The 12861-nt window shown below is 39.8% G+C and overlaps 1 protein-coding gene across 2 annotated transcripts; it reads right to left on the bottom strand.

Annotated features, from left to right (window-relative positions):
• Positions 1–2386: 2386 nt before the first annotated feature.
• LOC123725412 (uncharacterized) lies at positions 2387–11643 on the bottom strand. Of its 2 annotated transcripts, XM_082958581.1 has the most exons (4): positions 11565–11643; positions 10319–10823; positions 6420–6621; positions 2387–4471 (listed from the first exon to the last, which is right to left on the bottom strand). In XM_082958581.1, exons 2-3 carry the CDS (start codon positions 10815–10817, stop codon positions 6497–6499), a joined length of 624 nt encoding a protein of 207 aa, XP_082814707.1. In that variant the 5' UTR covers positions 10818–10823; positions 11565–11643; the 3' UTR covers positions 2387–4471; positions 6420–6496. The 2 variants fall into 2 exon arrangements, with proteins under 2 accessions (XP_082814707.1, XP_045546659.1); XM_045690703.2 differs by lacking the exon at positions 6420–6621.
• Positions 11644–12861: the final 1218 nt, after the last annotated feature.

Genomic DNA, 12861 nt, shown 5'->3' on the forward strand with positions numbered 1-12861 from the left:
AAATTGACATTTTGGGGATATAAAGAAGGAATTTATCGAACAAGAGGACCATTTGTGATGTTTCTGGGACATATTGGAGTGCCAACAGAAGATCTTCAAAGGTAAGGCATGAATTATATCGTTATTTCTGACTGTCGTGTCGCACCTCCCTGGTTGAAAAATGTTTGTCATGTTTGTCAGCACCACACATTAAGAAGAAAATAAATTCCATAAATTAATTAAAAACTTGACTGACCTTCATGTCATTTGAGCTGTTCTTGTCATAATATGGACTTGGGTCTTTTACCAAATAGAGTTATCTTCTGTATACCACCACCTACTTTGTCACAACACAACTGATTGGCTCAAATGCATTAAGAAGGAAAGAAATTCCATAAATTAATTAAACTTCTTAGGGATCAAATCCCTTTAGCGGGATCGATTTGACAACATCCAGTGAAACGGCAGCACGCCAAATTCAAATTAAATTACTATAAATATTTAACTTTCACGAAATCAGAAGTGTAATACATAAAAATAAAGCTTAACTTCTTGTTAATCCAGCCACCATGTCAGATTTCAAAAAGGCTTTACGGCGAAAGCAAACCATGCGATTATCTGAGGACAGCACCCCGCATGGTTTGCTTTCGCCGTAAAGCCTTTTTGAAATCTGACATGGTGGCTGGATTAACAAGAAGTTAAGCTTTATTTTTATGTATTACACTTCTGATTTCGTGAAAGATAAAAATATTTATAGTAATTTAATTTGAATTTGGCGCGCTGCCATTTCACCGGATGTTGTCAAATCGATCCCGCTAAAGGGATTTGATCCCTAAGAAGTTGTTAATTAATTTATGGAATTTCTTTGCTCCTTAATGCGTTTGAGCCAATCAGTTGTTTTGTGACAAAGTAGGCGGTGATATACAGAAGATAGTCCTATTTGGTAAAAGACCCAAGTCAATATTATGACAAGAACAGCTCAAATGAAATGAAGGTCAGTCAATATGGACATTTTTAAGAACTTTGAAAGTTTCTTCAAGTGCAGTCGCAAAACCATCAAGTGCTATAATGAATCTGGCTCTCATGAGGACAGCCACAGGAAGGAAAGACCCAGACTTACCTGTGCTACAGAGGATAAGTTCATTAGAGTTAACTGCACCTCAGACTGCAGCCCAATAAATGCTTCACAGAGTTCAAGTAACAGACACATCAACGGTTCAGAGGAGACTGTGTGAAATCAGAATGCTGTGGTAGCCATACTGGTTAAGCGTGCCTTGAATTCTAAATACATCACAGGCAAAGGACCCCACACAATCATCCTCTGTGCTTCACGGTGGGAATCACAGTGGGACTATCATGTTTTTCAACAGGACAATGACCCAAAACACATCTCCAGGCTGTGTAAGGGCTATTTGACCAAGAAGGAGAGTGATAGAGTGCTGCATCACATGACCTGGCCTCCACAATCACCCAACCTCAACCTAATTGAGATGGTTTGGGATGACTTGGACCGCAGAGTGAAGGAAAAGCAGCCAACAAGTGCTTAGCATATGTGGAAACTCCTTCAAGATGGTTGGAAAAGCAGTCCTCATGAAGCTGGTTGAGAGAATACAAAGAGTGTGCAAAGCTGTCGAGGCAAAGTGTGGCTACTTTGAAAAATCTCAAATATATTTGGAGTTGTTTAACACTTTTTTTGGTTACTACATGATTCCATATGTGTTATTTAACCGTTTTGATGTCTTCACTATTATTCTACAATGTATAAAATAGTACAAATAAAGAAATCCTTGAGTAGGTGTGTCTAAACTTTTGACTGGTACTGTATTCAACAAGCAAAGTGATCATGCTGTTTTTATGTGGCTGCTATGAAAGTGAACTGTTTAAGTGTGATCAGTGGTATGTTCATTCCACCCATTCTGTTGAAAAACCTTTCATAAACTTAAGCAAATGGAACAAAACAGGGATAAACTTACCTTTGTCTAACAGAAACTCTAATGTGCAACTGTTGGACTAATGACTAATGATTAAACCCTAGATCAGCTAGATGTAGGCAAGTGTGCAAGGCAGTATTGAATGTGTCACTGTCTGTCACCTTGATTACTCAAAATTATCTCAACCTGTGCACCTATGTTTTAAACTTTAATTCATAGGCCAGGTTGAAGCAACCTCATGTTGGGTATAGGGAAAATGTAAGTATCATGTAGTAGCCTAAACCTATCGATGTTACATTGATCTAGATGAATGGAATATGAATGACAGTCATCCAGTATGCTGTAATAGAAATAAGGCTCATACATTTTTTTAAATACATTCCTTCTCATCTTAAAACAGCACCAACCGCCACTGCCTTACTTACAGTATAGCCTATCTGTAAAGCACCAGAAATAATGACTCTTCAACAAGGATACTTACAATAGTTGTATTTATTTTCTGCCATTTAGAAGTTTTTGTTGTATACATTTTTCGTGACTAAATTCTATTATTGAATTTTTTTAAATAAGCGATTATAGAAATCCAACTAGAATATATGATGTCTGTAATTACTCAGGATTCTCTATGGACAGATATTAGCTATGGATTCCACAATGTCAACTTCACTGAGTTTTCTCTGCAGTGTTGCCTTTTTGGTGATTCCTCAAATAGGGATATGTTCACAATAAAGCGTTATCACACCAGCTTTATTTTAAGAACATCGTAAGGAATCTCTCCAGTGCGAGTTAGCTGGTGTTTCTTTAGGTCGCCTATGGGACTGAATCTTTTCCTCACACTGTGCCAGTGAAATGGTGGGTCTTCAAATTTGTTCACTGACTGGGAGCAGCTGCCACACTCCTTTGCAAGTATTTTTTTAACCCCCTTTAACTAACCAGGTAAGATATTATTAGTCATAATTATCTGGTGTTTTAAAAAAAAAATAAACTGGTGAAACTATCCCCACATTGATAGCAGAGTTAAGGCTTTTCCCCTATGTAAACAAACTGGTGTCTTTAGATCTAATTTACATTTACATTTTAGTCATTTAGCAGACGCTCTTATCCAGAGCGACTTACAGTAGTGAATGCATACATTTTTCTCTGTACTGGCCCCCCCGTGGGAATCGAACCCACAACCCTGGCGTTGCAAACACCTTGCTCTACCAACTGAGCTACATGGGACCATCTAATGACACAGCTTTTGTCCTGTGTGAATTCCAAAATGCTTTTTCAAATTTGCTGATTGACAAACTCTTCCCACACCGAGCAGTGGTATGGTTTCTCTCCTGTGTGAATTAAATGGACTTTAGGTAGTGTAAATGGCTGACACACTTCCCACAATGAGAGCATCGTTAAGGCTTCTCTACGGTGTGGGTTAGCTGGTGTCTCTTCAGGTTTCCTACCAGACTGAAACTCTTTCCACACTGAGAACAGTGGTAAGGTTTCTCCCCTGTGTGAGTTATCTGATGTTTCTTCAGAGTTGATGAATGATTGAAACTCTTACCACACTGGGAGCATTGGAACAGCTTTCCACCCATGTGAATTAGCTGGTGTTTCTTTAGGAAATATAAACTGGTGAAACTATCCCCACATTGAGAGCAGTGGTAAGGTTTCTCTCCTGTGTGAATTAACTGGTGTGTATTTAGGTTGGCTAACTGACTGAAACTCTTCCCACAATGAGAGCAGAGATAAGGCTTCTCTCCGGTGTGAGTTAGGTGGTGTTTCTTTAGGAAATATAAACTGGTGAAACTATCCCCACATTGAGAGCAAAAGTAAGGCTTCTCTCCTGTGTGAGTTAGTTGGTGTCTTTTCAGACTTGATAACTGACTGAAACTCTTTCCACATTGGGAGCAGTGGAATGGCTTCTCTCCTGTGTGAGTTCTCATGTGTGACTTTAATTCTCTTGGAGATCTGAAATCCTTCCCACACTGAGAGCAGTGGTATGGCTTCTCTCCTGTGTGAATTAACTGGTGTGTATTTCAGTTGGCTAACTGACTGAAACTCTTCCCACAATGAGAGCAGCGGTAAGACTTCTGTCCTGTGTGAGTTAGGTGGTGGTTTCTAAAAGTTGTTAACTGACTGAAACTCTTTCCACATTGGGAGCAGTGGTAAGGCTTCTCTCCTGTGAGTTCTCTGGTGCGTCTTTAGATGGTCCGAATGACTGCAACCCTTTCCACAAACAGTGCATTGGTATGGCTACTCTCCTGTGTGAGTTCTCTGGTGCGTCTTTAGTTTGCTTGGTGTTTCACATATCATCCCACATTGACCACACGGGTATGTCGGCAGCATTTTTTGAGTCTGTTTTGATTTGAGTTGAGTTGGGCAAATAAAGCTGCCTCTGCAATCTGAACAGGAGCGGGGCCTACAAGTGTGCCTTCTTAACTCCTCTGGCTCATAGAAACTAGTGAAGCAGTCCATGCAGTGGTGATGTTTCTGTCTTGAGTTCCTCCGTCTGTGTTGTTTATGGTTTCCTGATGCTGTGGAACTGGGCTCACTGTCTGAACCTGGGTTGGAGCTCTCTCCTGTGGGAATATGGACAGATATGGGGTTAGAATCAGGAACAGCATTGAAATGGTCTTTAACAGCCATTTTTATATCAATATCAAACCATTTATTGGGTAACAATTAAGTACTTTACTTGAATACACTGAACAAAAATCTAAACGCAAGAAGCAACAATTTCAAGGGGGCATGGATCAGAAAACCAGTCAGTATCTGGTGTGACCACCATTTGCCTCATGCAGAGCAACATCTCCTTCGCATAGAGTTGATTAGGATGTTGATTGTGGCCTGTGGAACATTGCCCCACTCCTCAATGGCTGTGCGAAGTTGCTGGATATTGGCAGAAACTGGAACACGCTGTTACACACGTCGACCCAGAACATCCCAAACATCTTCAATGGGTAACATGTCTGAGTATGCAGGCCATAGAAGAACTGGGACATTTTCAGTTTACAGGAATTGTGTACAGATCCTTGCGTCATGCATTATCATGCTGAAACATGAGGTGACGGCGGTGGATGAATGGCACGACAACGGGCCTCAGGATCTCGTCACGGTACCTCTGCATTCAAATTGCCATCGATAAAATGAAATCTTATTAATTATCCGTAGCTTACACCTGCCCATAACATAACCCCACCGCCATCATTACCACTTTGTTCACAACGTTATCAGCAAATTGCTCGCCCCCACACGACACCCTACACGCTTTCTGCCATCTGACCGGTCCAGTTGAAACCGGGATTCATCGGTGAAGAGCACACTTCTCCAGCGTGCTTATGGTAGAGAATTGAACATTAAATTATCTAGCAACAGCTCTGGTGGACATTCCTGCAGTCAGCATGACTACTGCTCCCTAAAAACTTGAGACATCTGTGGCATTGTGTTGCGTGACAAAACTGCACATTTTAGAGTGGCCTTTTATTGTCCCCAGTTCCGTGGGCACTAGTGTAATGATCATGCTGTTTAATCAGCTTCTTGATATGCCACACCTGTCAGGTGGATGGATTCTCTTTGCAAAGGAGAAATGCTCACTAACAGGTATATAAACAAATTTGTGCCCCAAATTTAAATAATCTTTTTGTGCATATGGAACATTTCTGGGATCTTTTATTTCAGCTCATGAAATATTGGACCAATACTTTACACGTTGCGTTTACATTTTTGTTCAGTGTAGATTTCCACTGAAACTGGGGGAAAAAAATAGCTTTTTGGCTAAAAAAAACAATTTTTCCGGCAAGACGTTTTCCACAATTTACCACATGGTGATATCACCATAGAAAGCCTAAACTCCCATCCACGCAAGTCTGCTGATTAGAAGGTCCTGTGTAAAACAGCAACTAACCAGAAAAAAAAAAAAATTCAATCACACTTTTACAGTGTTAGTTTCATCAGCTGTCGTACAAAATGATATAAAACACAGGAAAAAATGAATTTTGACTGCACTTGGACTTTAAAAGCTAGATTCCTTAATTAAACCAATAACAAAAACACCCCATCTCTGTTTTGGTAAAACTCTGAGGGATAGGCTTTGAGAAATGTAACCACTCTCAAATTATATAGACAGATCTGAAGATGCAAGGACTGACCATGCATGATATCAAAATTATAGTTTTAACCATGTTTAGAGGCTATAGAGTGTTTGGTTACATTTAACATTGTTTACAAATATTGGAGTAAAACAAGCTTGTATGTTGGGTTCTGATGGGGAGCGACTGTTGAACTACGCTCATGAGCCATTTCTAAGTTACATTCTTCAAGAATCAATGGGTATATATATCATTAATTTCAAAGTCTAAAAATGGATGTAGCAACTAAGGATTCTAGATTTACGAATTTGCCCAATGAAAATGTTAACTTCTGCTTTATCCCTGAAAGACACACACACAGGTTGGAGAGGTTGGAGCAGGGAAACTTCCATACTATGGCGCCCGTGGAGCAGTTGTTGTGGAGGGTTAAGTGCCTTACTCAAGGGCACACCAGTGGGTGATGACATCTAGGATTTGATATCAGATACCAGCAACCTTCCTGTTGCACAGCTCACTTCACGACCGAGTTTTGGAATCCCCTGGGGCTGCCAATGCACCAACTTCTCTGCAGGACCCGGAATTCAAACTGGCAATCCTTGGTCGCTGGCTCACCTCTCTAACCGTTAGGCTACCGGCCACCCCTTTAAACAAACACAACAGGGTTGTTCCAGGAAAAATGTGTCTTTTAAGTAGAAATTGTACACCAATAATGACTTTTTAAAGCTTGTTATATTAAATGACCACAGATAAGTGCAGATATGTAGCATTTTGTCATGTCCCTCCTGTGCACCTCAGTGGCATCTTGGAAGATTTTAACCCATCTAACACCAAAATGTATCAACATTTTCACCATCATTGTAAAGCCCTAGTGGTGATGTTGATGCTTATAGAAAGTCTTTTCTGAACATGATTATTTATTTCATGTGATTAGTGACTCATTTACCGTCCCTCATTTTAAGGTCAACCCTGTTACGCAAACTGAACTCTCGTTTTAAGATGGTGAAACTATTCATTTTGGAAAGAAGAGGAGGTGCAACCTAAAACAAAACGTATCATCATTGCAAAAGGAAAGGCATAACACTGGCACTTCCCATTGTGGGATTATTCTGATGAAGGCCAATGTAGGCTGAAACATTGATCTTTAACCTTGCTTAAATATAAACAAAGACACTATTCCTTCTAAATATTTTTTTTTCAACAGAAACATTGACCATCTAATAGTCGAATCATAGTGTTAAAGCAGGTGAGCTGGTTCTACTCTTTATGTTAAAGCAGGTGAGCTGGTTCTACTCTTTATGTTAAAGCAGGTGAGCTGGTTCTACTGTTTATGTTAAAGCAGGTGAGCTGGTTCTACTCTTTATGTTAAAGCAGGTGAGCTGGTTCTACTCTTTATGTTAAAGCAGGTGAGCTGGTTCTACTCTTTATGTTAAAGCAGGTGAGCTGGTTCTACTCTTTATGTTAAAGCAGGTGAGCTGGTTATACTCTTTATGTTAAAGCAGGTGAGCTGGTTCTACTCTTTATGTTAAAGCAGGTGAGCTGGTTCTACTCTTTATGTTAAAGCAGGTGAGCTGGTTCTACTCTTTATGTTAAAGCAGATGAGCTGGTTCTACTCTTTATGTTAAAGCAGGTGAGCTGGTTCTACTCTTTATGTTAAAGCAGGTGAGCTGGTTCTACTCTTTATGTTAAAGCAGGTGAGCTGGTTCTACTCTTTATGTTAAAGCAGGTGAGCTGGTTCTACTCTTTATGTTAAAGCAGATGAGCTGGTTCTACTCTTTATGTTAAAGCAGGTGAGCTGGTTCTACTCTATATGTTAAAGCAGGTGAGCTGGTTCTACTCTTTATGTTAAAGCAGGTGAGCTGGTTCTACTCTTTATGTTAAAGCAGATGAGCTGGTTCTACTCTTTATGTAAAAGCAGGTGAGCTGGTTCTACTCTTTATGTAAAAGCAGGTGAGCTGGTTCTACTCTTTATGTAAAAGCAGATGAGCTGGTTCTACTCTTTATGTAAAAGCAGGTGAGCTGGTTCTACTCTTTATGTTAAAGCAGGTGAGCTGGTTCTACTCTTTATGTTAAAGCAGGTGAGCTGGTTCTACTCTTTATGTTAAAGCAGGTGAGCTGGTTCTACTCTTTATGTTAAAGCAGGTGAGCTGGTTCTACTCTTTATGTTAAAGCAGATGAGCTGGTTCTACTCTATATGAAAAAGCAGGTGAGCTGGTTCTACTGTTTATGGCCATTTTTGTGGTGTTTTGTGGTGGAAAACAGTGGTTTAGAATAACACGTCAACCCCGTTACCCATACAGTGCCGTGAAAAATCAGAAAGGGGGCAAATAATTTTCTCTATTAATTGGGAGTAGGTCTGGACTTTGAATAGGCCACTCCAGAACTACAAATTTGACAGAGGGCTCTATTTTAACACACCTATTGCAATGGTAAATATTGTGCTATTTTCAGAACCGAAATGATGGACGCAGTAGCTTGTGGTGGCGTGAAAGAGCTGGGTTTTGATGAATAAACAAGTTGTGGGGGTTGGAGACTTGGCCCCTCACTGGCCAATCAGTAAGTGCTCCATGGCTAAATATGTGGTTCCTTCATGTTGTGTATTTACAGTTTTATTTATTGCGTTGTCATCAACTCCAATTCGTATATTAGTCCGTTTATAGCCTAGTTCATTAAATTGCTCGCCCCATATTTGCTAAATACATTGAACATGCTTGCAGTCAACATTATTCTTATTGCATTGTCTCAACATGGAAATACATTATTAAACATAGGCTATAGCATTAACACTGATATAGGGGCTAGGCCTACTGTAAATTCAGTCTGATGATGCCAAACAGTCAATAAGCAAGATTAAATTCACTAGGCTATTGATAAGGCCTAAAAAGACAGTGTATAATTCTAATCTAATTCTAATCAAAATAGGCTGCCTAAATACAGTTACAGGCACCATAAAATGTTCCCCGTGCCTTTAATACAGACAAGGCAACTTAGACTATGGAGGGTTTTACATATAAACTTTTGACAAGAGCTGGATAAAGGTCCAATATAAAGAGACAGGGGGAATGTCCACTCACCGTTATACTGCTGTAATGTTATGTTTTATAAACATCCTTCAACCGTCTAACAGATCAAATTTGCACTTTTCCATAAATAGGAATTGGAACCATGTACAATCTCACCATAAACCCATGGATGCTGAATCTTTCTAATAAGTTTGTTTTTCCGTTTAATTTGATTAAAACCCCATCTATTTGTTAAACCAACAACAATATTTCTAAATAGGATTGGGTCAGAAACATCAAGTCATAAATGGCTTCTCTGTGCACACGCCTAAATGTCTTTACACGCCTTTACACAATACTCGGCTGCTACCAATAGTTCATGGCATTATAGGAGGATGGAATAGTTTGGAGGAGCGCCCATGTCTTTGGTAATCGGAAAATAGGGCTGGATAGCTTTCTCAAAAACAAGGAAAATGAAGTATGCTGGTATGTGAATTGTGAATACTGAAAAAACATTAAGGCAAATATTTCAAGGCTCTCTCAGTAGACCATTTAAAAGCCCTTTATTATTAGGCTACTGGGCTAATGGCCAGGATAAAAAGACACCTATGTGATGCTGCTAAACCAGACAGGACTAAGGAGTAGGGTAGGCTGTGTTTCTATATACGAGATTCACCGACACAAAATGAACATCTCTCTACCATGGGCACTGTGTGTCAAGGTTGGATAGGCTGTGGTTCCACTCTCAAAATCAACTGCATTACCTAGAAGACCTGCTGTTTGTGGGTCTGAAACGTTCCTTTTGGCGCTGCATGAAACTGACATTTTTGCGTGTGTATTTAATGACACGCCTCAAATATTGCCACCCCTCCCACCTCAGCACAAGTGAGCTGATGTTAGACACGTACATTGCTGAACCTGGAGTTAGGGCTGGAAAATGCCAGTGCTCACGTTCTTACATGAGGAAATTCAAAACTAACGCGTGTTTGACACTTGGGCCTCTAATCTCCCGCTGAAAACAGGCCCAGAATGTTAAAGCCCCCATGCAGTATTTTTAAATCATCACTGTGTCTAATAAATCACTGCGTGTTTTTATTTCATGAAAATAACTTGAAATATATTTATTATCATTGATTTCCCTGAGCCTCCATTTGCCATTGAAATGCTCAGTCTGATCTTCTGTGCATGTTGATACATTTACATACACAGCCCTAATTGGCGGATAGAGCCTACTTCAATCCCTATATTAGGGATTGGTGTAAAGACTCAATAAAAGTTCTGGAATCCCCTGTGGCTGTCAATGCACCAACCTCTCTCCATCCTACACAACTGAACATACCTGGGTCAGTGTTACCATCTACTTCTTCCTCCTCTTCCCTGTTCTCCACTTCTGTGACTGCTCTCTCCTCCGCCTCCTCGGTGACTGCTCTCTGCTCCGCTGTGAATGCTCTCTCCTCCGCCTCCTCCACCTCCTCCTCTTTGAATGCGCGCTCCTCCTCCTCCTCTTTGAATGCGCGCTCCTCCTCCTCTTTAATCCCTATCTCCTCCTCCTCCTCCTTAATCCCTATCTCCTCCTCCTTAATCCCTATCTCCTCCTCCTTAATCCCTATCTCCTCCTCTTTGACTTCCCTTTCCTCCTCTTCCTCTTTGACTTCCCTTTCCTCCTCTTCCTCTTTGACTTCCCTTTCCTCCTCTTCCTCTTTGACTATCACATTGAGTTCCAGTGGTTGACTACAGTCCTCCAGCTTCACTAAGACCATCTCTGGACCCCACTGTGAGCTTATCTCTATCTGTCCTGGAAAGCCACAGTAAGAACCCGGGGACTTGGGTTCAGACATGGAAGGCTATAGTAGGATTCAAAAGAGGCACAATCGAAAACGTAAGGTGAGTTTCACAAAATACTGGAACAGCTAAGTTAATAAAGGAATATAACTAAATATTCCATCCACTTGGAATCTACTAATACATGTAGCTAGCTAGCATTGCTTTGGCGATTGTACAGCTTGCGTTAGCAATGTTAAACTAGTTGGTTTAGCTTTAGTACAATTCGTCAGTAAGCTGTCACCTTTCTCACTAGGATGAAACGATCTAGCTAGATAGACAAATTATCAGCAAGAAGTTTGTTTGAAATAATGCCAAACCAAAATTACATTTGATTTGTAATCTCTAAATTACCAGTTAGCTAATGATTAGATACTGAAATTAAATTAACTAGCTTGCTAGCTAGCCAGCCTTAGAAACAGCCTAGCTAACTAGCCATGCTAACTTACTAGCTAAGGGTTGCCAATAGATTTATGCCATCTTGAAGATGGACAATTCACACATCACACAGTTGACATTGCTGTCTTAATAACAAATAACGGTATCATTCACAAGAGCATATTTAAGAATTGCTTGGTATGATCGATCGATAGATAGAAACGTTAGTTAGCTTGAGTAGGCATTTTAATGGCCAGTGAGTACGCTAGCTAACGTTTGCTAAAATAGCTATTGTTTACACATCATTTGGTGGACTTGGACAAATAATCCGACTACTAATGTTTACATATGGAAACGTTACAGAATATTAGAAATCTAGATATTACCTTGGCAGCTGTTGTTGTTCTAGATTAACTCCTTCTTCTTTGGTGTTTAACGGCGGTTGGCATCCAATATAATGTTGCATTACCGCCACCAACTGGACTGGAGAATATAGCTATTATACTTTGTGATAGAAAAATACAAATTACCCTGCGAATTATTGTTCATGTCAATGTTTCGATGTTTTCCGTATCCATAGCCAGAATGATTTTGCAGTGCATGGTGATGGAAGAGGTTTCCTGTTATATTCATCATACCTTGGTTTTTGTGGTGAATGTGAATGAAATTTTTGGGCGGGATAATGGTTTTCATACACATACATTGTCCATAATGTAGAGGCCTATGGGATATTCATTGGCAAGGTAAGGAAGGAGGATGGTAAATTTGATATGCCTAAAATACCAATACCAATTAACATACCTTTTGAATTTTTTGGATTCACAGACTTCAAACTCTCTACACCTCTGAATATAACAGGAAACCTGTTCAATCACCGTGCACTGCAAAATCATTCTGGCTATATACAGAGAACATCAACACATTAACATCAACACGCCAGAGGATATACCCACTGGACTTGGGGCTCTGCTGGGAGTATACCTCATATTTCGATTATTTTTCAACCCTGTGTCCTTCCTATTGATCTCCTTTCTGTTTCCAGCAGTCTGAATAAAATTGTCACGTCTACCTCTCCCCTCCAGCGTCCGACGTCGCCGGAATAGTAACCATCTTCCTCTGTCGGTATTGTTCCTGTGTTCATGCTATATCGCCACTGTTACGCTGTCTTGTTTTCATGTTTGTTGTTTTATTAAACGTTTCACCTGCACCTACTTCTCGACTCACGCTTCATTGTAAAAAAAAAAAGAAAGCTAAACGTAAAACACACACATAAAAGGTTTAACAGAATAATGACAAAAACAGTCAGTCAGTATTAGGTAGATATGTACAGTGCCTTCAGAAAGTATTCATACCCCTTGACTTATTCCATATTTTGTTGTGTTACAGCCTGAATTAAAAATAGGTTAAATCGTTGTATTTCCAACCTATCTACACAATACCCCATAATAACCTACACAATACCCCATAATGACAAAGTGAAAACATGTTTTCAGAAATGTTTGCATATTAATTGGAAATGAAATACAGAAATATCTCATTTCCATAAGTATTTACACCCCTGAGTCAATACATGTTAGAATTACCTTTGATGGCGATTACAGCTTTGCACAACTGGATTGTACAATATTTGCCCATTATGCTTTTCAGAATTTTTCAAGTTTTGTCAAATTGGTTGTTGACCAT

This window comes from Salmo salar, chromosome 12, assembly GCF_965601325.2.
Source record: "Salmo salar chromosome 12, fSalSal1, whole genome shotgun sequence".
Classification (NCBI taxonomy): Eukaryota; Metazoa; Chordata; class Actinopteri; order Salmoniformes; family Salmonidae; genus Salmo; species Salmo salar.